Genomic DNA, 22,932 nt, shown 5'->3' on the forward strand with positions numbered 1-22,932 from the left:
ATGTGCTGAAAACAAGCTTTTTATTGAATAAGAGCTGTAAGTAAAATATCAGTGATTTACATTATGGAAAATATGCTAAATGATGCATTTGAAGAGGCAGTTCAACTTAGATGATTAAAAAACAAACAAACAGTTGGCTAGATGACCAGAGAACATAGGCTGCTAAAATATACCCCCTGTAAATAAGAACATAACTTTAAAATTCAGGGTAATTTTTCATACAGTTTCTGGGCATGTCTCCAGCTGCTGTGCACCTGGTTGGCCTCTAACCTCACTCTGTGTCCCTTAAGTACAGGCCAAGTACCAAATCAAAGAGCAAATAACTTTAATTTTAAAAGTTATTTTCTTCTTTTGAAGGAGTCCATTGGATCATGTTTCCACATGTCTAACTTTTAGGTTGGAATCCCTCTTTGAAGCAGCACTGTAAAATAGTCAGACTGTGTGCTAGTGATGTTGAAATGCTTTCTGGACTGGTGTAGCCTGCTGGAGGTTGAGTGAAAATATTTTTTAATGTAAACGTTATTTTCTGCTGAACTAGTGCAAAGCAGAATTAGCCAAATAACCTGGCTTAAGAGTGAGGTTTTTTACTGTCATGATATGTACAAAACTAACCCATTTAGAGATATTGCACCTACGACAAAAATTGTGATTTTCCGGCCTACTTCTTGGTCACCTTCTACATAAACTTATCCTTTTTTAAATATCAAATAAACACAAAGTACAGTTTGCATAAAGAAGGTACTGCAAGGTAACATACATTTCCAATAACCGGAAAAAAAGAAAATGGATAAAGGATGTACTGCAGTAAATGTCATATACAGGAGAGGCTGAAAAACATACTGGGGCACAAAAATCCTAGACAATTGTAAAAGGATCTCTGATAAATAGTTGCTAACTAACCCCCCTGTTTACTAAGCTGCGCCAGTGGGGGGGGGGGGGGGGGGGGTAAGTTTTGTATTTTATTTATTTATTTATTTGTAAATTTGTATCCCACATTTTCCCACATATTAGCAGGCTCAATGTGGCTTGCATAATACCGTAATGGTGAACGCCAAGTACGGTAGGTATTAAACAAATACAATTAGAAAAAGGGTCAGGTAAGGTAGGGGTAAATGGGTACAATAAGGGACAAGGAAATAAGAAATAAAATGTCCATTGCAATGTATGTTTAGATGCATTGTAGAGTTGAGGCATTTAAGTAGAATCAATAGGGTAGGCCTTGCAAAACAGGTCTTTAAAAGTCGCCTGAAGTTTTGATGGTCGTGCATCATTTTCACACTCTTTGGTAATGCATTCCACATTGGGGTACTTAAGTAAGAAACTTGAAAATTATTCAATTGCTCAAAAAGCTTAAAGGGTTTAATAAGTATTTGAACATAAAAAGTATCTTTTATTAATATGTAGCCTCATTAGTACTAAGATACTTTTTATGTTCAAATACTCATTAAACCCTTTAAGCTTTTTGAGCAACTGAATAATTTTCAAGTTTCTGATTGTATATTGCTCTGTGCAGTTTTGAATTTGGGTACTTAAGTAAGAAAAATTGGATACATAGGTTGATTTGTATCTGAATCCAATGCAGCTTGGATAGTGAAGGTTCAGATTAGTACGTGATGAACTGATTCTGTTTCTGGCTGGAACGGCAGTCTTAGGTATCCAGGCACTGTGGCTCCATCAGTTCAAAATTTTACTACTTATCACAAAGCAGCAACTTTTGATGGTCGGGAACCATTAACCCTGTCACCAAAAATAGTGCACACAAATTTTGGCACTTGCCCAATTTAATTGAATAACAAGCCAATTAGTGCCAATGGCTTTTTAACAAGCAATTATTGGTATTAATTAGATATAATTGACACAGGATCCACACCTAAAATTTACGTACGATCTGAAAAAGGGAATGCGGAAATGGGAGGACCATGGGCGAAATGGGGGCATTCCTAAAATTAACGCTCATTGTTATAGAATAACAGGGGTATACCACTAACGTAGGCATGTGCATTTGCAGCACATTTCACTCAGTGCAAATGACCGTGCCTAAAGTTAGGCGCGACACCCAAATGTAAGCGTTATTCTATAAACCATGCCTAACTTTAAGCACGGCATATAGAATAGAGCTTTTTTCTGCGCTGATTTCATGGGCGCCATATATAGACTCTAGCCATAAATGTCAGAAATTCTGGAATCATCTTCAGAAGATATTACATTTATATCTACGCTTTTGGTTTCATTTGTCTTCCACCAAGATAAAAGATGCTCTTAGGAAACTTTACTTTTGTGCAAAAGATACCAATTTCTTTGGCGAAAAAAATCAGGACTTCCTGGATATTTTTTAAATTACTCAGCTTAGGAGGAAGCAATTTCTACAGTTGAGACAGCATGTGATTTCACTTGAGGCCACATTTCAATTGAGATTTCCTTGTAAGTGTTTTATTTCCTCCCAGAGTCAAGTTTTCAAGTCTATTTACTCCCATGTTTACTAAGCCGCGAACTAGTGCCGACACTGCCCATTCTTCTACTACTACTACTACTTATCATTTCTATAGCGCTACTAGACATACGCAGCGCTGCATACGTCTAGTAGCCTTTAGAAATGATAAGTAGTAGTAGTAGTAGTAAGTAGTACACTTGAACATGAAGAGACAGTCCCTGCTTGACAGAGCTTACAATCTAATTAAGACAGACAAACAGGACAAACAAGAGATAAGGGAATATTAAAGTGAGGATGATAAAATAATGGGTTCTGAACAAGTGAATAAGGGTTAGGAGTTAAAAGCAGCATCAAAAAGGTGGCCTTTTAGCTTAGATTTGAAGACGGCCAGAGATGGAGCATGACGTACCGGTTCAGGAAGTCTATTCCAGGCATATGGTGCAGCAAAATAAAAGGAACGGAGTCTGGAGTTAGCGGTGAAGGAGACGGGTGCAGATAAGAGAGATTTACCCAGTGAACGGAGTTCCCAGGGAGGAGTGTAGGGAGAGATGAGAGTGAGGAGGTATTGTTTTGGCATTGTCGCGCAGCTTAGTAAACAGGGGGGGTTAGGTATATGATATACCGCTTAGGTTGAAGGCCTTCAAGGTGATGTACAATCTCAAACAATTAAATAGAGCAGTATATTAAGATGGAGAAGGAGAGAGAGAGAGAGGACATAAGGAAAGGAAAAAAAGTGGGGAAAGAAAGAGGAACTCCATAAATACGTTTTCTATGATGTGTCTCAGTGAAGATGTTTTCTGGAAGGTAGAGATGTTGATTAACATCATTTGGCTATTTTGGAATTGTTACTTCAGGACATATATAGGGGCCCTTTTACTAAGGCATGCCCAAAAGTGGCCTGCGCTGGTGTAGGTGTGTGCTTTGGATTCATGCTGGTCCACTTCCTGAGCGCGCCTGGAAAAAAGGGGGTTTTGTTTAATGTGCCGGAAAATGGACATGCGGCAAAGTGAAAACCAGAGCGCGCCCAGTTTCAGCCCGAGACCTTAATGCCACCCATTGACATAGCAGTAAGGTCTCATGCGCTAACCGGGTAGTAAGTGTGCATTTTGTGCCACCTGCCGATTACCGCCGGGTAAGGGTCCCACGGTAGAAAATATTTTGGCGCGTGTTTTGGGCATGCGCCAAAAAAGGGAATTACCGCCTGGGGCAAGCGGTATCTGGGCGGTACTGTCAATTTGATGCGAGTTGGACACACGTAGTTGAATTGCTGGGTTACCTAGTTTTTCTCTTTTTTTTGTTGTTGTTTAGTTTACCAGCTTCCTGTGGTTTTTCCTGATTCTAGTTCTCCCCTTGTTGTGGACTATTGCATTGTTTTATGTTTTACTAGTGGAACCATGGCCGTTTCCTCAACAATGAAACGGGCCCTAGGAAGGCTGTCATGTAAGCTTTTTTTTTCTCTCTCCCCTGCCCTCCCCTCCATGTCCAGCAATTCTTTCCTCCCCTCCCCTCCATGTCCAGCGATTCTCCTCTTCCCTGCCCTCCCATCCATGTCCCGCGATTCTCTCCTCTACTGTCCTCCCATCCATGTCCATCAATTCTCCTCTGCCATGCCCTCCCCTCCCCTTCCCTTCCTCCCTCCCTCCCCTTGATGTTCCGCGATTCTCTCCTCCCCTCGAATTGTACCTGAACGTTCTCTGGCCGGCTGGCGCTGACTTCTGTTCCGTTTGTAACATCCCTCCTGACGTCAGCTCGCTTCCAGCGTTCCCTTCCCTCTCACTGTTCCGCCCTCTGATGTCATTATGTCTTGATGCAAGGGCGGGACAGTGAGGGGGAAGGGAACGCTGGAGGCTGGCTGATGTCAAGAGATGTTACGAACCCAGGCAGCCAGGAGATGTTACGAACCCAGGCAGCCAGACATGGAATGTTGGAGGTGCAAATTATTATATAGGATTATTATGAATGTAATCTTTGTATCATGTTCTGGGCATTGTTGGGAGGACAAGCTAAAATACAGAGGGGTCCTTTTACTAAACCCCAGTAAAAAGTGGCCTGTGGTAGTGTAGGCGTGTGTTATGGGCATGCGCCGGGCCAGTTTTTACCGCGTCTGCAAAAAAGGCTTTTTTTTAATGGGACGGGAAAAGGGCATGCGTTAAAACTGAAACCGGCGTGCGCCTAAAACCGGTCTGAACCCTTAACGCCACCCACTGATCTAGCGCTAAGGGCTCACATGCTAAACGCACGGTGACCAGTCAATTTGCGCCAACTGCCGATTACCGCCCAAAAGGCCACGTGTGGGAGGAAATGAATAAATAAATCATCCTAGGTGCGTGGCAAATCTTAAATTACATCCAAGGGGTGCAGTAGCCTGGTAGTAGTCTCATTTTGCCACACACTGCACGCGTGTAGAGCCTAATGCGCCTTTATAAAAGGACTCCTGAATAAATAAATAAGACTATAATCTTTTAAAATTGTTTTGTAATCTTACTTTTAGTAGATATTTCTTTGCTAATGTTTTTTTTTCCTAATCAAAGAATGTTTTCTTTGATGAAATTGTAAGTGCAATAAACAAACAAAACAAACAAACAAAAAAAAAGAAAATTGTAAAAGGGAAGGCTACCAAGATATTCATTGCTCACAAATGGAGGGTCCCTTTTGAAGATTAGTGGCAAAGTTTGGGTAGAGTGCAGGCAGAGTCATGATTTTTGATGTTACCAATATGCCTGCTCCTGAGCAGTTCGAAAAGTTTACAGCTTCAGTCTAGGTGCAATTTCTTCCAGTTTATCCAAGCTATTTTATAAAGAGTGGAGGAGTGGCCTAGTGGTTAGGGTGGTGGACTTTGGTCCTGAGGAACTGAGTTCAATTCCCACTTCAGGCACAGGCAGCTCCTTGTGACTCTGGGCAAGTCACTTAACCCTTCATTGCCCCATGTAAGCCGCATTGAGCCTGCCATGAGTGGGAAAACGCGGGGTACAAATGTAACAAAAAAAATAGGGAGCAATTCTATAAGCTATCGCCTAGAGGTACGGGCCACTTACATGCATCAAAGGTGCCATTAATTGACAGGTACATTTGTGCACTAGGCGCTATCCTATGCCATAGCGCCAAACTGCAAAGGGGGCATATTATGTGGGTGGAACATGGGCGGGCCATGGGTGTGTCTTCCAGATATGCACATAGTTAATAGAACACTATAAATTATTCTCATCTCTTAGCGCACCTAGGCATGCCAACTTACACCTGCCATTGTCATCATGGCATAAGAAGGTGCACCTAAACTTGGGTGCGCCAATGCTGACTTATGCTAACATTCTATAACATGAATCTTGGTTCCAAGATACCGTTACAGAATTGGTGCTAAGTGCATGACATTAGGAGGGGCATAGTCGAACGGCGCAGGCCATCTGTTTAGCCGGTGCCACAAAGAGCAGTTCCGAACCATATTATCGAAAAAGATGACCGGCCATCTTTCGTTTTGATAATACAGTTGGGGCCGGCCAAATGTCAGAGATGGCCGGGTTTGAGATGGCCGACATCGGTTTTCGCCGATAATGGAAATCGATGCCGGCAATCTCAAACCCGGCCAAATCCAAGGCATTTGGTCGTGGGAGGAGCCAGCATTTGTAGTGCACTGATCCCCCTGACATGCCAGGACACGAACCGGGCACCCTAGGGGAAACTGCAGTGGACTTCAAAAATAGCTCCCAGGTGCATAGCTCCCTTACCTTGGGTGCTGAGCCCCCCCCCCCCAAAACCCACTGTACACCACTACCATAGCCCTTAGGGATGAAGGGGGGCACCTACATGTGGGTACAGGGGGTTTTGGAGGGCTTAACATTTACCACCACAAGTGTAACAGGTAGGGGAGGATGGGCCTGGGTCCACCTGCCTGAAGTGCACTGTACCCACTAAATACCGCTCCAGGGACCTGCATACTGCTGTCAGGGAGCAGGGTATGACATTTGAGGCTGGCATAGAGGTTGGCAAAAAAATCTTTTTTTTTGGGTGGGAGGGGGTTGGTGACCACTGGGGGAGTAAGGGGGGGGGGGGGGTCATTCCCGATTCTCTCCGGTGGTCAGTTGGGGCACCTTTTTAAAGCTTGGTCCTGAAAAAAAAAGGGACCAAGTGAAGCTGGCGAAATGCTCATCAGGGCCGGCTTTCTTTTTTCCATTATCGGGCGAAGCCAGCCATCTCGTGAGCATGCCCCCGTCCCGCCTTCGCTACCCTATCAACATGCCCCCTTGACGTTTGGCCGGCTCCGCGATGGAAAGCAGTTGGCTCCGGCCAAAATCGGCTTTCGATTATGCCGATTTGGCTGGGTTCAGGAGATCGCCGGCCATCTCCCGATTTGTGTCGGAAGATGGCCGGCGATCTCCTTCGAAAATAAGCTGGCAGGTCACCTAAACTGAGGTGCCTATTTACAGAGTAGTCATGATGACTGGTTATACAATGCTGAAAAAAAGCGCTATTCTATGAGCCACGCTTAAAGTTAGACTCAGTTTACAGAATAGCATTTACGCCCGGGAATCGTGCCTGACTTTAGGTGCGTCCATTTGCACCAACTGAAATGTGGTGCAAATGTATGCACCTTCATTAGGCACATAGCCCCAATATCCTATAACAATGCGCATTAATTTTAGGAATGCCCCCATTCCACCCAAGACCCTCCTATTTCCGGCCCGCCTTTTTCAGATTGCATGTGAAATTTAGGTGTAAATCCAGTACCTAAATGTATGCAAGTAAAGTTCAATTAAATTTAATTAGTGCCAATACTTGCTTGTTAAAAATCCAATTATTGGTGCTAATTAGCTTATTATTTAATTAAATTGCGCATGCAAATTGGGCAGGCGCCCAAATTTGAGCATGTAATTTTTGGTCACTTTTGAAAAATTAGGGGGTAAACAGTCCTCAGTTTGTAAATCCAGATAGAAGGGTTCAGAATATAATGCGTGTAGACTGTATTTTCAGATATGCTTTCATTATCTTCCGTTACAGTTTGATCCTCCAAAAAGCAGGTGTAAAGTCAGCTGGTACTTTGAAAATTAGGTAGATTGGAAAATATCCTTTAAATACTCTTATCAACTTACCACCCAGGAATTTTCACAGATCATCTCGTTCGTATTTAAATCTCCTCTACCCAACATGTTTTGGCCTCAAGTATAAGACCAGTTACGCATCCACCTTTCCCTATATTAGCGCTCATTTGTGGAATGGATTACCTAAATCAGTAAAAACTACTTACGATCATCCGACTTTCAGAATATCTCTGAAGACCACCTTATTTGGAAAAGCTTACGCTAGAGTCCCGCATTGCATCAATAACTCCTGAACTGTAGCTATCATACGGACGTATTGAACTCTACTACCCTTTCTTTTTTCTTCCCCTCTGTAATTACTCACCAACCTCTTCAGCTGAAATGTGTCTGAATGTTTGTTGCTAGATTGATGTAAGCCACATTGAGCCTGCCCATGGGTGGGAAAATGTGGGATATAAATGCTGTAAATAAATAAATAAATTAAGTTACTTAGCTAAGTTAATTCCTTAGCAAGGGTCTGGATGCACATCTGCAAAGATCACGTGTTGCAAAAGGTTTCATCATATTCACATTATCTGGCAATCAAGGAGAGGGAAAGAATCAGTGAGGGCAGAAGTGAAAATCTGGAAAATCATACAACTTTGGCAAAATAAACCATCGCATAAATCATCTACCCAGGAAGAATCATATTTTTTAAAACTTTAGCTATATAATACATCTGCCAGCACTTTTAAAGACAGAATGATAAATAATACAATGTACTGGACTCCGCTGTCTAGTTTAGTTGGTCTTAGTGGGTTGGTTGACTTTTTCCTGCAGTCTGGCTGTCTTCACTTCCATTCTGTTGCACGAAATGGCTGAAAAGCCTGTGATTTCTCAATTTTCTCCCAGCTTATTCTTTCATTCTTATTTATTATGGAAAATTAAATCTGTGCTTCATAACCCTGGCCTGGAAGCACACCTAGCCAGTTGAGTTTTCAAGATTAATAAAATAAATATGCATGAAGGGAGATTTGCATACAGTTGTTGTAAGCCTGAAAATCCACTTTACTTAGGTGTTCCTCTGGGACAGGATTGGGAATCATTGGACTATATCATTGCTGTAAATTCTTCTGGTTCAGAAATAAAATAATCCATTCTTGTAAATATGGATTAACATTTAAAGCACCTTTCATTAGTATTTTTTAACTAACAATTTTTCTCTCTGTGGGCCCTATTTAGTAAAGTGTGTGGTAAGGTTTTTCCATTAACATGCGTTAATTGCCAATATTAATATGCAGTAACTGCAAAAATACTGAATTAACCTCTGAAGTTGTTCCCTGCATCTTTCCATGCTGTCAACTTAGAGGAAATACCTGCTGCTAATTATCTGTTGCAGATAATGTCATGCAGCTAGCTATCCCCTGTTCAGGGATGTTAGGACCCCTTTTACAGAGCTGCGGCAAAAGGAGGCTGGTGCTGGGCACATGTTTTATACATGCGTCGAGGCCCCCTTTTACTGCAGCTGGTAAAAGGGAAGTCTTGCTTTCTGACAGTAAATGGCCAGGTGGCAAGTAAAGCACTTGAAGCCTGACCATTTTGGGGGTAAGCCCTTACCACCACCCATTGAGGTGGCGGTAAGGACTCCCACATTAACCTGGCGGTAACAGGGCAGCACTGCCCGTTACCGCCGGGTATACTCCAGTGCTACAAAAATAAATACATTTTTGTAGCGCCGGAAATGACGGTGCTCTAGGGGTGGGAAGTACTGCCGGGCTGCTGCGGTAGCTCACGGTACTTCCTGTATACCGAGCGGTAAGCCCACATTGGGCTTACCACCACTTAGTAAAAGAAGCCCGTAATTTGCCATGTTATCTATTGCATTAATGGTTAATGTGCAGTAACTTACAGCTGCCCATTTTTAGCCATTCCCCGCCATATACTGCATTAGAAGGTTAACATGGAAATTATAACACTTTAATTTGCCTCTGTCAAGGTTGGGTAAGGTGAGCCCTTGCACTATGATGACGTTGGCTCTAGTGCCACACAGGCCCTTTTGTCCACGGTTCCTGACAGGCAAAGTCTGGGAGCTGGAGAAGGCAGGATCTGACTTGGACTGGCTGATGCGTAGGACTAGGCAGTGCCTAGCAGACTTGGTGAAACATGACAGGGGCAGTCTAGAGGTTGGCTCTTAAAAGAGCCCTTGGGGTTGGCTCTTAAAAGAGCCCTTGGGGTTGGCTCTTAAAAGAGCCCTTGGGGAGGGCCAGGGAGTAGCTGGAACAGCAAATCTGCAGACAGGAACAAGCAGGGATGGAGGATTGGAATGAGCAGGACTGGAAGCAGGAACTGGCCAGGCAACAAATAAGGGTAAGAACAATCTCAACTTTGGACATAGGGACAGTATGGTCTTGGCTTGCTTCTTGCAAAATACATGTGTGAAGGAGCCATATGCTGCAGGAAAACCTAGAAGCAGGCATGGCTCAACTTGCCAGATGTAGCCGAAGGTACACTGGTATGAGGCAGGAATGAAAGCAGGTCGGACCCCAGGCCAAAATGCCCCCGGATTGCCAGTCGACATAAGGTTCATGTTTTTGTAACCAGGGAAGTCCTAGAACGATCTGGTTAACCAGCTTAGGGAATACGTAGAACTCTGTCTTCCTGGTCAAAAGGTCCACTTGGAGAGAGAGAGAAGGCTAATTATAATTGCCAGGCAGTGGATCTCCATAGATTGAGAAGATACAAAGTGGTCTCCGGAGGGGATGTATGGGAATGCTGTGTTGATGTATAAGCTGCTTGTCCACAAAATTCCCAGCAGCCCCCGAGTCAAGGAAGGCCTGAACCAAGATTCATTTGTTTCCCCACTGGAGGGTGACTGGTATTGTGATGGGGGTTGAGGGTGCCTCCCCCACCAACCCTAGGCCTTGGAGTTTCCCTGCTTCTTGGGACAGCTGATGGCATAATTTCCTGAGTCTGCACAGTATAAGTAGAGGTTTTGCCCTCTACAGCATTGCTTCTTCTTGGAGAGTCGAGAATGCCCCATGTGCATAGGAACCACCTCCACCGGGGCAGCCACCATGGGAGAAGCCTATGAAAGTATCAGCTTCTGAAACCGAGGTGCCAAACATATGGGCCGGCCTCGATCGCCACGTTCCTTGGCCCTCTCCTGGAAATGGACATCAATCTTAATGCAGAGGAATATGAGGTTGTCCAGATTGGGCGGCATGTCCCGTTCTGCAAGCTCATCCTTAATGCACTCAACAAGACCCTGCCAAAACACCGCCACCTGGGCTTCTTGGTTCCACTGAAGTTCCAGAATCAAGGTCCGGAACCACATGGCATACTGACCCATAGTATCCCTTGTTCGAGGCACAGTAGCTCAGACGCTACCGAGGAGGAGTGCCCCGGCTCATTCAACTGCTAGAAATGGGTGAGGAAGTCTGCCAGGCTGGACATAATCAGGTGATCCTGCTCCCACAGGGGGGACGCCCATGCCAGCCCTTGCCCAGAAATGAGAGAGACAATGAAGATGACCTTGATGCGGTCTGTTGGAAAGCTGGTGGGCTGCAGTTTGAAGTTCATCATGCACTGATTAATGAAACCCTGGCAAACCTTGGGGTCTCCATCGAAGTGTAGTTGACTTGAGGCTGATGCACAGGTGGAGTCAGAGGTGGAACCACTAGGGCAGGCCCTCAAGGGTTCCCATCAGTTGTAACTCAGCCTGCTGTTGTTGAAGCACCTGGGCTAGGTCCTGGAGGAACTGAAGAGGCAGCTGAGTTCATGGCTTCGGCAAAGTGTCACGGTTCCTTGGACCATGATGAGGTTGCCTCTACCTGTGTGACATGAGGACCACACAGACCCTCGTCCATGGTTGCTAATGGGACCACCTGGCAGAGCCCAGGACCTGGAAAAAGCAGGATCTGACTCTAACTTGCTGAAGCGTAGGACTCAATAGTGCCTAGCAGACTGGCAGGAACACAATAGGGGCAGTCTAGAGGTTGGCTCTTAAAAGAATCCTTGGGGTTGGCTCTTAAAAGAGTTCTTGGCGGCTGACCTAATGGAGTTGAGGTGAGGGAGTAGCTGGGACAGCAAGGCTGCAGACTGAAATGAGCAGGGCTGGAGGACTGGAGCGAGCAGGGCTGGAAGCAGGAACAATCCGGGTGGAACAAGCAGGAACATACAGGGCTTGAAGCAGAAACTGGCCAGTACACTGGAGTAAGAGCAACTCTGGAAGGCTGTTGCCAAAGTGCTGGAGGAGTGTAGAACACTACCTTATATATTGCTAAGGAAGTGAGGTAATCTGTGAGTGTCCCATCCAGGTCTATAGAAGGGAAGTGCAGCAACCAGGAAGTAAAGGCTCAGAAGACTCTTAGGCACGGCATGCTGTAGGACTCTAGCGGCATCCTGAATCAGGTGAGGGGTGTAACAGCCTCATTGGTTGTATTTATGCTTATCTTTGGGCATTTTACTATTGTTATGCGGTTAACACAGTTGTAAGTTTTGCATCAAACTGTACCTGTTGTACAGCACCTTGGGTGAATCTCTTCATAAAAGTGATTATTAAATCTCAATAAAGAAATCTCAATAAATAAAGAGTTAAGCTATTATGCTGTTAGTGCGGGTCTATGCTTTTAGTACATGCTAATTCCTGCATTAAGGGGGTAGTTCTATAAGGAGCCATCTAGATCTAGTCAGCAAGAATGTATGCAAATTACCATTTTTCAGCTATGTGGTATTTTTTTAAGTACATGCCAATATTTGATGGTTTATAGTACTTTGTAGGTGAGCATTCTCAAGGGTGGAATTTGGACAGTGAGTAAGGGGTCATACATGCCTGTTTGTCAGGGGGCAAAACAACTCCAAACATTTAAAAGGAAAGATAAAATTTGGTGTGCGGGGGGAAAATGATGGAAAGACACATCAAATTTAAAAAACAGACCAGATCGGACTGGGGATTCCACTGAGATAAATTCCTCCCCAAAATAGCCCAGTGTATATCTATGAGAGAAGCAGTTTCTGCAGCATTGAAACTATGATACTGGATTGATGGCAAATCTATGTTTTAAATAAATAACAATAAATAAATACTACATAAGAGATATGAGTAGAGAAAAAGGCGTATTTTCAAAGCAAAACTAGCAAAACAATTTAATGGGGAATATAATGGTGTCTATTTGTTCTGCTCGTTATGAGTTGAACTCTTGCCCAATCATATTTGATACACAATACAAGGGAAGCACAGATCTAAACTCCAAAGGAACAGAACACACTGCAGATCATGAAGAACACCAATACAATAATAATCTTCAAAGTAGTTGTTTATTGTTGCACATAATGGGGGTTGATCTCATAAAAGGCCCAATGTGGCCAGGTTTCACCAAATGTCATGTTGCCTGTGACATCTCTGCCATTTTGGACGTGTGTGGATTTGAGTCATTGAAAGAGGGAAGTGCCCCATGCAGCTTTTAGTGAAACATGGCCATGTCAGGCTTCTTAATGAGAGCAAATCCCCATTGTGTGCAACAATAAATTACTTTGAAGATTATTGTTGTGTTGGTGTTCTTCGTGACCTGCAGTGTGTTCTGTTCCATCACAAATGTGACCATCTCTGCAGTGGAGAAAACAATTTGTAATATAACAGTCCAATCCTCATCTTTTTATGTGAAAAAAAGTTACAGAAGTTTAAACGTAACTTTTTAAGGCTGCTTATGGACCAGTGATGTGAAAAATCAGCCGTTCTCAACACTTGGAATCTGCAACTTTAGTCACTTTTTCCCAGAGATGGTCACGTATGATGATATCCCAGATAATGTTTCTGCTCTCCTGTTAATGCCAAATTATGAACCCAAGGAGTGTCAAATGTCTTAAAATGGCTTTTCCATTTGGAGAGAGAAATTTTGCTTCATAGTGAATTTTGAGATTAAAACGTGCAGTTGAAAACATCTGGATATTTTTGTCCCTGCCAGGTTTGGAGCGGAGCAGCCAGTATACATCAATATTATTAGAGATCCGATAAATAGATTCTTATCAAACTATTTTTTCCGCCGATTTGGAGACTGGAGAGGTGAGCAGAATCACATGATCCGCACCCCAGGCATGAAAGAAGAGGAGAGATATCTAGTAAGTTCTTTTTTTTCTACGAACTACTAAACACAGAATATTGTCTCTTAGCAGAAAGATTTGTCATGTAGAATTTTGCCTCCTCTTGGATTTCTCACATTTGCTTGATAAGATAAAATTTCCATTTGTGTTAGTGTAATTTATTTTAGGATGCATTTGAAAAGAGTTGCTTGCATCATCCAGTGTGGTTCCAACATCACATTCATCTTCATTAGACAGTATGTTGTAAACGTCTTTACACCTTGTTCATTTTTCACATTCTGCTGTCTTGCCACAAACATTTCATTAGGTTCTCTTCTGAGCTTTGACTGTGTTACTTAAGGACATTCACTTTCTTTTTGCTGAGCCACTTCATTGTTGCTTTTACTTTGTGCTTAGGATCATTGTCCTGCTCGAAGGTGAATCTCCTCCCCAGTGCAAGGTCTGTGGCAGAATGAAGCAGATGTTCCTCTTTTATCTCTCTATACTTTGTACCATTCATTTTTCCTTTGATTTTCAAAAGTCTCCCTTTCCTTGCTATTGCAAAGCATCCCCACAACATAAGGCTGCCACCGCCATGCTGTACTCTAGGGATGGTGGTAGCAGGTTGATGCGTTTATGTTTTTTCACCACACATAAATGGAGGTGTCTTTCTTCTATGTTTGTGCAGCGCTGCGTACGCCTTGTATAGAAATGCTAAATAGTAGTAGTAGTAGAGGTAATTCTGTTACAGTGTGCCAATATGGCAACTGATTATAAAGTAGACGTGTACTTTTCTTTATAGAATACTAACATAGGGGTCCTTTTACTAAGTTGCATTAGGCACTAATGTGTGTCTAACGCAGCTAAAAGTGAAATACCAGCAGTGCATTTTTTTCTAGTGAAAATGGTGCCGGTACTCAAATGCTAGACCACCCTTCAAGAGTGGGGTGATCACTGAGGGGCCCACCCAGTGGTGTGCTGAAGCAGGCTCTCACAGGCTCGCAAGAGCCGGTTGTTAAGTTTTTAAGAATTTTGGGAGCCAGTTGTTAAAGTAGGGCCCTCCATGGCTACTTTAACAACTGGCTCCCAAAATGTGGGCTTGGGCCCCCTGCTGAATTATCTTTTACTTTGCTGGTGGGAATGATGAGCCCTGCCAGCCAATTAAATAGACTACTGTTGCTCCCCGCTCCTTGTTTCCAGCTCTGGGCAGCAGGCTGGGACTTCTCAAGCATGTGAGAGAAGTTCCAGCATGCTGCTCAGAGCAAGACATTGGGAGTGGTGGCAGTCCATTTATTGGCTGCCAGCAAAGGTATGCCTAGCGTGCCCGCACAAAGGGAGGGAGGAGAGAGAGGCAAGTGTTGCTACCCCCCCCCCCCCCCCCGCCACCCCTGGCCCTTCCAACTGCAGAGCTGGCTACGTCCGGAGAAAGAGCCTGTTGTTAAAAATTTACCAGCACACCCCTGGGCCCACCCCACAATAGCCAGGCCCCTTGCAACCAGTCACAGAATTTATGGCAAGGCAGAATTGGTGTGTAGAGCCTGAGCTCTTTCATTAAAACTTGGGGTCCATGGGTCAATTTTAGCAGACAATAGAAAAGGTGCCAGTACTCAGTACCCTCAAGTACCCCCTCAAACAAAGCCCTGAGTACGACACACTCAAGTGTCCCATAGTAATTTACAAATATGCACATACTACCCACAAACTAAAAAAACTTGTCTGTTTTTTAAGGGGGCATTTTGGAAGCAGAGAGTAGGCTTTCCTGCGCTGACCAGTTAGTGCATCTATATAACCATGCACTAAAAGGTTAGCACATGGATAAAGGTGAGCCCTTACCACCTACATAATAGGTAGTGGTAAGTGCTCATGCGGTAATTAAAAGATAAAAAAAGGTAGTGCACTAATGGCAATATTAGAGCATTGCTATTAATACAAAAAAATAGAAAATAAGCCTTTTCACAGCTGCGCTAAAATGGCCTTAGCGTGCAGGAAAGACCCACGTAAGAGTGTGCTACAGCCACGTTTTACCACACCTCAGTGAAAGGACCCCATAACTGGGTATATACATACTTATGTAGTTAGGCACAAGTTTGCACCTAAATGTCAGAGATATGCATTTATCCCCAAATTCTATAAATGGTGCCTTAAGTTTTGCATGCTAATTTGGTCGCATGGCCGAATTAAGTGCACAACTTAATTAATTAACAAGCCAATCAGCGCTGATCATTGGTACTGAATCAAATAGCGACACTAATTGGCTCTAATTAGAATATACACACAACTTTTGAGGAGTATTCTATAACACGGTGCGTGTAAATTCTAATGCGCACAGTTGAAAAGGGGCGTGGTCATGGGCGTGGAATGGGCGAGTTGTGCACATTTTAAAAAACTATGCGCACTATTATAGAGTGCACCTGATCGGCGCCTAACTTAGGCGCAGGTATTTAGGCCTGGTTTTAGGTGGCCTAAATGGGTGTGCCTAAATTTAAGTCACAGGAACAGCGCTTGAGCATATTCTAAAAACTACGTCTAACTTTAGGCATAGTTTATAGAATCATGCTAACCACGTGGTTTTACTGCGCCGATTTTTAAGGTGCCATATATTTATTTATTTGTTACATTTGTATCCCACATTTTCCCACATATTGTAGGCTCAATGTGGCTTACATAGTACCGGAGAGGCGTTTGCCGGCTCTGGTGAAAACAAATACAAAGTGATGTTGTGGTAGGATAAAGTTCATGTGGCACAGTCACAATTAGGGAATCGTACAACGGAAGAGTTGAGTTATGTCCATTACGTGCTTTAGTTTTGTTGTGTCGCGGAGATCAGGCATTTAAGTTGGATCGGCAGGGTATGCCTTTTTGAATAGGTTAGTTTTTAGTGATTTCCGGAAGTTTAGGTGGTCGTGCATATATAGAATTTCCCCCTTATAGTATTCATAAGTTTAACTTATGTACATCCCACCTGTGTTCCGCCTAGACGCCACCTATGTGTAAGCCTACTTGTAAAATATGCTATGCAAGATGTGCACATATTTACCGAATAGTACTTAGACACTGTGAGGCAAAAAGTTCCATTTTTTAGAGGGCAGGAAAATGGACATGCATCAAAATAAAAACCAGCGCGCATCCATTTTTGGCCTGAGACCTTACCTCCACCCATTGACTTAATGGTAATGTCTCACGCACTACTTGGGTGGTAGGCATGCAGCACGCACGCACACTGCTGTCTACCGCCAGCTAAGTGCCACTTGGTAGAAAATAGAAAATAAACCACATCTTTTCAGCGTATGGAAAATTCAGAATTACCGCCCAGGGCACGCGGTAGCTAGGTAGTAATGCCGGTTTGGCACATGCTGGATATGCGTAGGCCCTTACGTGCCTTTGTAAAAGGGACCCATATTTGGCATTTGCACGCGTATTTGCCATTATTCTAATCATTTAAGCATGTAATCGTTAGTTAAAAGTTAGCATCTATTTTATAGATTTCTCCCATGTTGCTTTCAAAGGGAAATTAAACTACCCCTTACCCCCCCCCCCCCCCCCCCACCAATGCCAAGACAGACATTCAAAGGTGGACAACATTTATCTGTACTGGATGCTTTCCCCAAATTGCCATTGCCATGATGATGATATCTTTAGTCCAAGTTTATAGATAGATATTCTTTTTTCATCAGTTCATTTCAATCCTTACCACCAAATATTACTTTATAGATATCTCTATTATTTAATCTAATATCCTAAAATTATATTGATATTATTGTGGTAATGTCAATCTGTGGAAAGCTTCCAATACAGATGAATTTACCCATCTTTGAAAGTCTCTCTCTCTTTTTTTTTAAATAATGAGCAATGGAGATTTGTTATGGTGATAAGTATTTATAAGTCCCCTTTTTAGAAATAAAAAGGCATAAAATAGGTACCTTTTGGGACATTTCACATAGGTGTCTGTTCTGAAATTACCCCCAGTATGGCTTCTCTTCAGCAGTGCCTTCCTTCGTGCCACCTTTCCTACAGGCTCTATCTGTGGAGTAATCTTGAAACTGTTGAACAGTCAACATTTTCCCCATTTTGTCTAGAATATGTTTATGTATATTAAAATTTTATATACTGCCTAACTTTTTCAGATCATGGAGGTTTACAATTAAAATCTATATATATAAAAGGCAACCCCAACGTTCTATGAAGCCTCCAGCCGGAAGTGTGAAGCGCCAGAGATATCCGGTTTCCCCATGAGTGAAGGAAAACAGCACAGCACGAAATCCCTCTCTCTGTAACAGTGAAGGACTCAGAGGGGGGATGGGAGAGAGACGCCCCGCACTCTCTCTGTAACACAAACACAGCACAGCAGGAAACAACACTGAAGGACTGCACTCGGAGGGGGGAGGGGAGGGAGAGAGGGCAGAGGGCAGGGACACTCCCACATGCACACTCTGAAGAAAACCTTGCTAGCCCCCGTTTCATTTGCATCAGAAACGGGGCTTTTTTACTAGTATACAATAATTTGAAAGAAAAGAATTCCATTTTTCAGATAGAAAAGATCCACAACTTCCATACTGTTTCCATATTACAGATTCATCAGTAAATTTTCTTCAACTCCCCCTCATCAGAAACATCAAATACCTGGCATAAAAAATAACTTTTAGCCAACCTTTTACTACTACTACTACTTATTATTTCTATAGCGCTACTAGACGTACGCAGCGCTGTACACTTGAACATGACGAGACACTCCCTGTTCGACAGAGCTTACAATCTAATCAAGACAGACAAACAGAACAAATAAGGTATAAGTGAATTCCTTAAGGTGGGAATGATAAAACAGACATGGGTACTGAACAAGTGAATGGGAGCTAGGAGTTAAAAGCAGCCTCAAAAAGGTAGGCTTTTAGCCTAGATTTGAAGATGGCCAAAACTGAAGCTTGATGTGCTAATTCAGGAAGACTATTCCAGGGATATGGTGCTGCAAGATAAAAGGAATGGAGTCTGGAGTTGGCAGTGTGTTATGATTCTGAATTCTGCTAGTCAGACAGGGGAATGTTTGGGACTGCTCCTGATTGGCCCGTTAGGGGCTGAGCTGATGTCAGTCTGATCTACCTAGCTTACCTTTCCCTACAACTCCTGCTTCGGGCGTTATTCCTATTCTGCTGAAGCCTTCCCTTTGCTCTGTCTGAGCCAGGGGCAGGCCCGGGCCACCCAATTTGGGATCAGGCCCGCCCAGCAGCAGTGTTCCTTCCTGCACAGCGATTCTGGTCGCAGGCTCGGCTCGCAGCGATTCCCACACGCTGCATGCCGGCTGCCGCTCAACAATCTCCTTGCAGCTACTAACCCGGAAGCCTCTCCTCTACAGAGGAGAGGCTTCCGGGTTACCGCTTAGTAGCTGCAAGGAGATTGTTGAGCAGCAGCCGGCAGGCAGCATGTGGGAATCGCTGTGAGCCAAGCCTGCGACCGGAATCGCTGCTGGGCGGGCCTGCAAGGAGGGTGAGGGAAGATGGGGTGAAAGTTGCTGCACGGGGGTAGGGATGATGGGGAAAAGATGTTGCACGGGGGAGGGAAGACGGGGACAGCAGCTGCACAGGGGGGAGGGAAGATGGAAGGAAGATGTTGCACAGGGAGGAGGGAAGATGGAAAGATGAGACATGGTGGGTGGGGGAGATGCTGCAAAGGGGTGGAGGGGTGAGGAAGGGAAAAGTCTTGGCTGCATATGAGGTGGAGGGGAGGGAGACATGCTGTATAGAGAGGGGATAGGTGGTGAGAGGGGGAGAAATTTTGAACATAGGGGTGGAGAGGAGGGAGAAATGGTAGGCATAGGGGTGGAGGGAAGGGAGAAATGTTAGAAATGATGGTAGAGGGGAGGAAGGGAGAGATGCTGCATGGGAAGGGAAGAGAGATGTTGGACCAGAACACAAGGGAGAGAGAGAGAGAAATGTTGGACATGATGGTAGAGGGGAGGAAGGTAGAGATGCTGCATGGGAAGGGAAGAGAGATGTTGGACCAGAACACAAAGGAGAGGGAGAGAGAGATGTTGGACAGTGGGAATGAGAGGGGGAGATAGACATGGGGGTGGATGAGAGGGAGGGAGAGGTACACAGTAGGTGGGGGGGGGGGGGGGGGAACGCTGGGGCCATGGAGGAGAGGAAAGGAATGAAGAGAGAAGGGGCAGGAAAATATAAGGCTACCAGGGTGGGGTGGGGAGGGGATCAGATGCTGGTTAGAAGGGTGGAGGGAGGAAGATGATGGGAATGGTGGAACCCTGTGGGAGAGGCCAAGAGGGGAAGGAGGGGGTGGCAAGGAAATGAATGAGAGACAGAGATTACAGAAGGTAGAAATATGGTAATGGGAAGTAGATTAAAGATAAAAGAGAAAGTAGAGATGGGAAGGAGTAAGATGGGGAATGGAGAGCTAGTGGGTGAAAGAAGAAGCTGGAAATTTGATAGGTCATTGAAAAGTAAAAAGGAGACGAAGAAGGGTGAGAGAGAGGCAGAAAAGAGCTACAAAGGAATGATCAATATGTCAGAGGCAGGAATGGTGAGGGAACAGACAGGAGAGAGGAGAAAAGACAAATGGATTGCAGCCGCTTGAAGAAGAATTAGCAGACGACAGAGAGGAAAGCAGAAAAGAGAAATTGGAACCAGTAAGATGGAAAAATAAAATGTCCAGACAACAAAGGTAGAAACAAAGCATTTTATTTTGAATGCTTTAAATGGAATATGTTAGCTTTTGGAAATGTACATAGCAAATGTCTCTGTATTGTGTTCTGTAGAAAAGGAAATGCATCTCTGTTTTATGTCTCCAGTGTTGCAGTAATGCTATGTTTAACTTCTTGGGGTTCCTTTTCAATTTTTGTCTAAATATTGTTATTTCTAATTTGTGATCCCTTGTTCTATATTTGGTGAGGGTCTCTTGGTGTGATAGTAATGGCAGGTGGGAAATTGGAGGGGAGGCAAAGAGGTGAGGGAATCAGGGAGGGGAGCCCTCCTTTATTTTCTGACCTGGGCCCAAGCAAGTCTAACACCAGTCCTAACCCTTGCTATATAGCTGGTGAGGATTCCCAGACATCCCCAGCTAAGGACCTCCTCCAAAGGCGGCCAGAACTCCCTTCTACCAAGCTCTGGCAACAGCATTCTTGAGCCATCGACAGCTAAGCATGTGTGGGGTGCTGGCATCAGTGGCTTAGGGTCATTGCTGCTGCCTGCCAAGCTTGGTAAAAGAGAGTTCTGGCCACCTTCAGAGAAAAGTCTTCAGCTGACTGAGCTTGAGGATCCTCATTAGCTACAGTATTTATATTTTGAGGTGGAGGTAGGGCGGAGCAGAGAAAATTTTGTGCCCATCCTCTTTGGGCTCAGGCTCACCCAAAACTGGCTGTCTGGCTACGCCACTGGTCTGAGCTATTAGCACTGTGTTTTCGTGGAGTTTGCTTACTCCTTACCTCGCTTGCAGTTTTCTGTTGCTTTGTTTCTGTCTGCTGGCTGCTTCCAGCGTGTGTCTAATTACCTCTTTATTTTGCACCTGGGATTCTCTCTGTTTGGCTGTGGTGCTGTGTGGTGAGTTCCTACCTCATCCCGTTCCAGTTTGTTTGTTTTAGTTCCCCTTCCTTTGGCGTTACCCTCGTGTGCTGTGTTTGTATTCTGTTTGTAAGTCCTGCCCTTGTAGCAGACTCCGGCCCCTTTGTTTCTCTCCATGGGGGGTTGTTTGTGTGCTCTTTCCCTGTACTTCTGATTAACCCTTTATCTGCAGTGTTCCCTGCCTCTGGCAGCTGTGTGTTTCAGAGTTTGGTTTAACCCTTTATCTGCAGTGTTCACTGCCTCTGACAGCTGTGCATTCAGAGCTTGGTTTAACCCTTTGTCTGCAGAGTTTCCCTGCATCTGGCTGTTGTCTGCTTAGTGCAGTCTTCCCATGTGACCATTCTAGTTCTTCCTTTGCTGTAACTATCTTCTGTATTGCTGAGCACTATTCCCTTTCTGTGCTGGGTGTGCGTGTTAGGCTCCGCACTCCATTTTTGCTGACTTTTCCTTTCCCTGTCTGCTGAGGATCTCTGCCTACAGTATCTTTATTTCACAGTCCCTCATTTCCTTTGTGTGCTGTGGGGTTCTGCTTGACATGTTTCTGTGTGTGCTTCCCTTTCTCTCCTCCCTATGTATGAATCGGTTCCAGTTCGGCCGTGAGGCACGCATGCTTGAATTCTGAGTAAATGGGTTCCCGATGGGCCGTGAGGCTCACCTATATGCCCTATCCTCCCTTTTCTGGAGGTGCAATTTGGTTGCTGTGTGTGTGTGCAGGGCTTGGTAGCTGGGGTAGTATGTAGTGCCTGTTTCGGTCCAACCTCGGCCTCGGCCTAACACCTTTACTAGGCCTCGATCTGGGCTCAAGGGCTCACAACCTGAGCAACACAGTGGAGGAAAAGGGTACAGATAAGAGAGATTTATCTGGTGAATGAAGTTCCTGGGGAGGAGTGTAGGGAGAGATAAGAGTGTAGAGGTACTGAGGAGCTGCAGAGTGAATGCACTTGTAAGTCAATAAGAGGAGTTTGAACTGTATGTGGAAATGGATGAGGAGCCAATGAAGTGACTTGAGGAGAGCTAATATGAGCAAAGCGACACTGGCGGAATAAAAGTTGTGCAGCAGAATTTTGAACAGATTGAAGGGGAGAGAGAGATGGCTTAGTGGGAGACCTGTAAGAAGTGATCGGTTTTGATATTGGCATTGAAGGAAGTGAAACTAGGAAATCAAGTACGCTAGCGTTTAACTATAGAAAAGGTGATTACGACAAAATGAGAAAAATGTTGAAAAAAAGACTGAAAGGAGCAGCTCGCAGAGTAAAAAACTTGCATCAGGCGTGGATGCTGTTTAAAAACACCATCCTGGAGGTTCAGGACAAATATATTCCACGTATTAGAAAAAAGGGAAAAAAGACTAAACGTCAGCCGGCGTGGCTAAACAGTAAGATAAAGGAAATCATTAGAGCCAAAAAACAATCCTTCAGAAAGTGGAGAAGAGAACCAACTGAAAGTAACAGGATAGATCATAAGGAATGCCAAGCCAAATGCAAAGCGGAGATAAGGAGGGCAAAAAAGGACTTTGAGAAGAAATTAGCGTTGGAAGCAAAAATACATAGTAAAAATTTTTTTAGATACATTAAAAGCAGGAAACCGGCCAAAGAGTCGGTTGGGCCGCTGGACGAAAATGGTGTTAAAGGGGCGATCAAGGAGGACAAAGCCGTAGCGGAGAAATTAAATGAATTCTTTGCTTCGGTCTTCACCGAGGAGGATTTGGGGGGACACCGGTGCCGGAAAGAATATTTGAAGCCGGGGAGTCGGAGAAACTAAACAAATTCTCTGTAACCTTGGAGGATGTAATGGGTCAGTTCAGCAAGCTGAAGAGTAGTAAATCACCGGGACCTGATGGTATTCATCC

The 22,932-nt window shown here is 44.3% G+C and overlaps 1 protein-coding gene across 1 annotated transcript in view; it reads left to right on the top strand.

Annotated features, from left to right (window-relative positions):
- The window catches only part of UST (uronyl 2-sulfotransferase), a 461,975-nt gene that overhangs the window by 299,514 nt on the left and 139,529 nt on the right, over nucleotides 1–22,932 (top strand). Inside the window, exon 5 of the mRNA XM_030198046.1 lies at nucleotides 13,407–13,560. Coding sequence (XP_030053906.1) covers nucleotides 13,407–13,560 — 154 coding nt within the window. The remainder of the gene's footprint in view (nucleotides 1–13,406; nucleotides 13,561–22,932) is intronic.

The sequence above is a fragment of the Microcaecilia unicolor genome, chromosome 3 (assembly GCF_901765095.1).
Source record: "Microcaecilia unicolor chromosome 3, aMicUni1.1, whole genome shotgun sequence".
Lineage (NCBI taxonomy): Eukaryota > Metazoa > Chordata > Amphibia > Gymnophiona > Siphonopidae > Microcaecilia > Microcaecilia unicolor.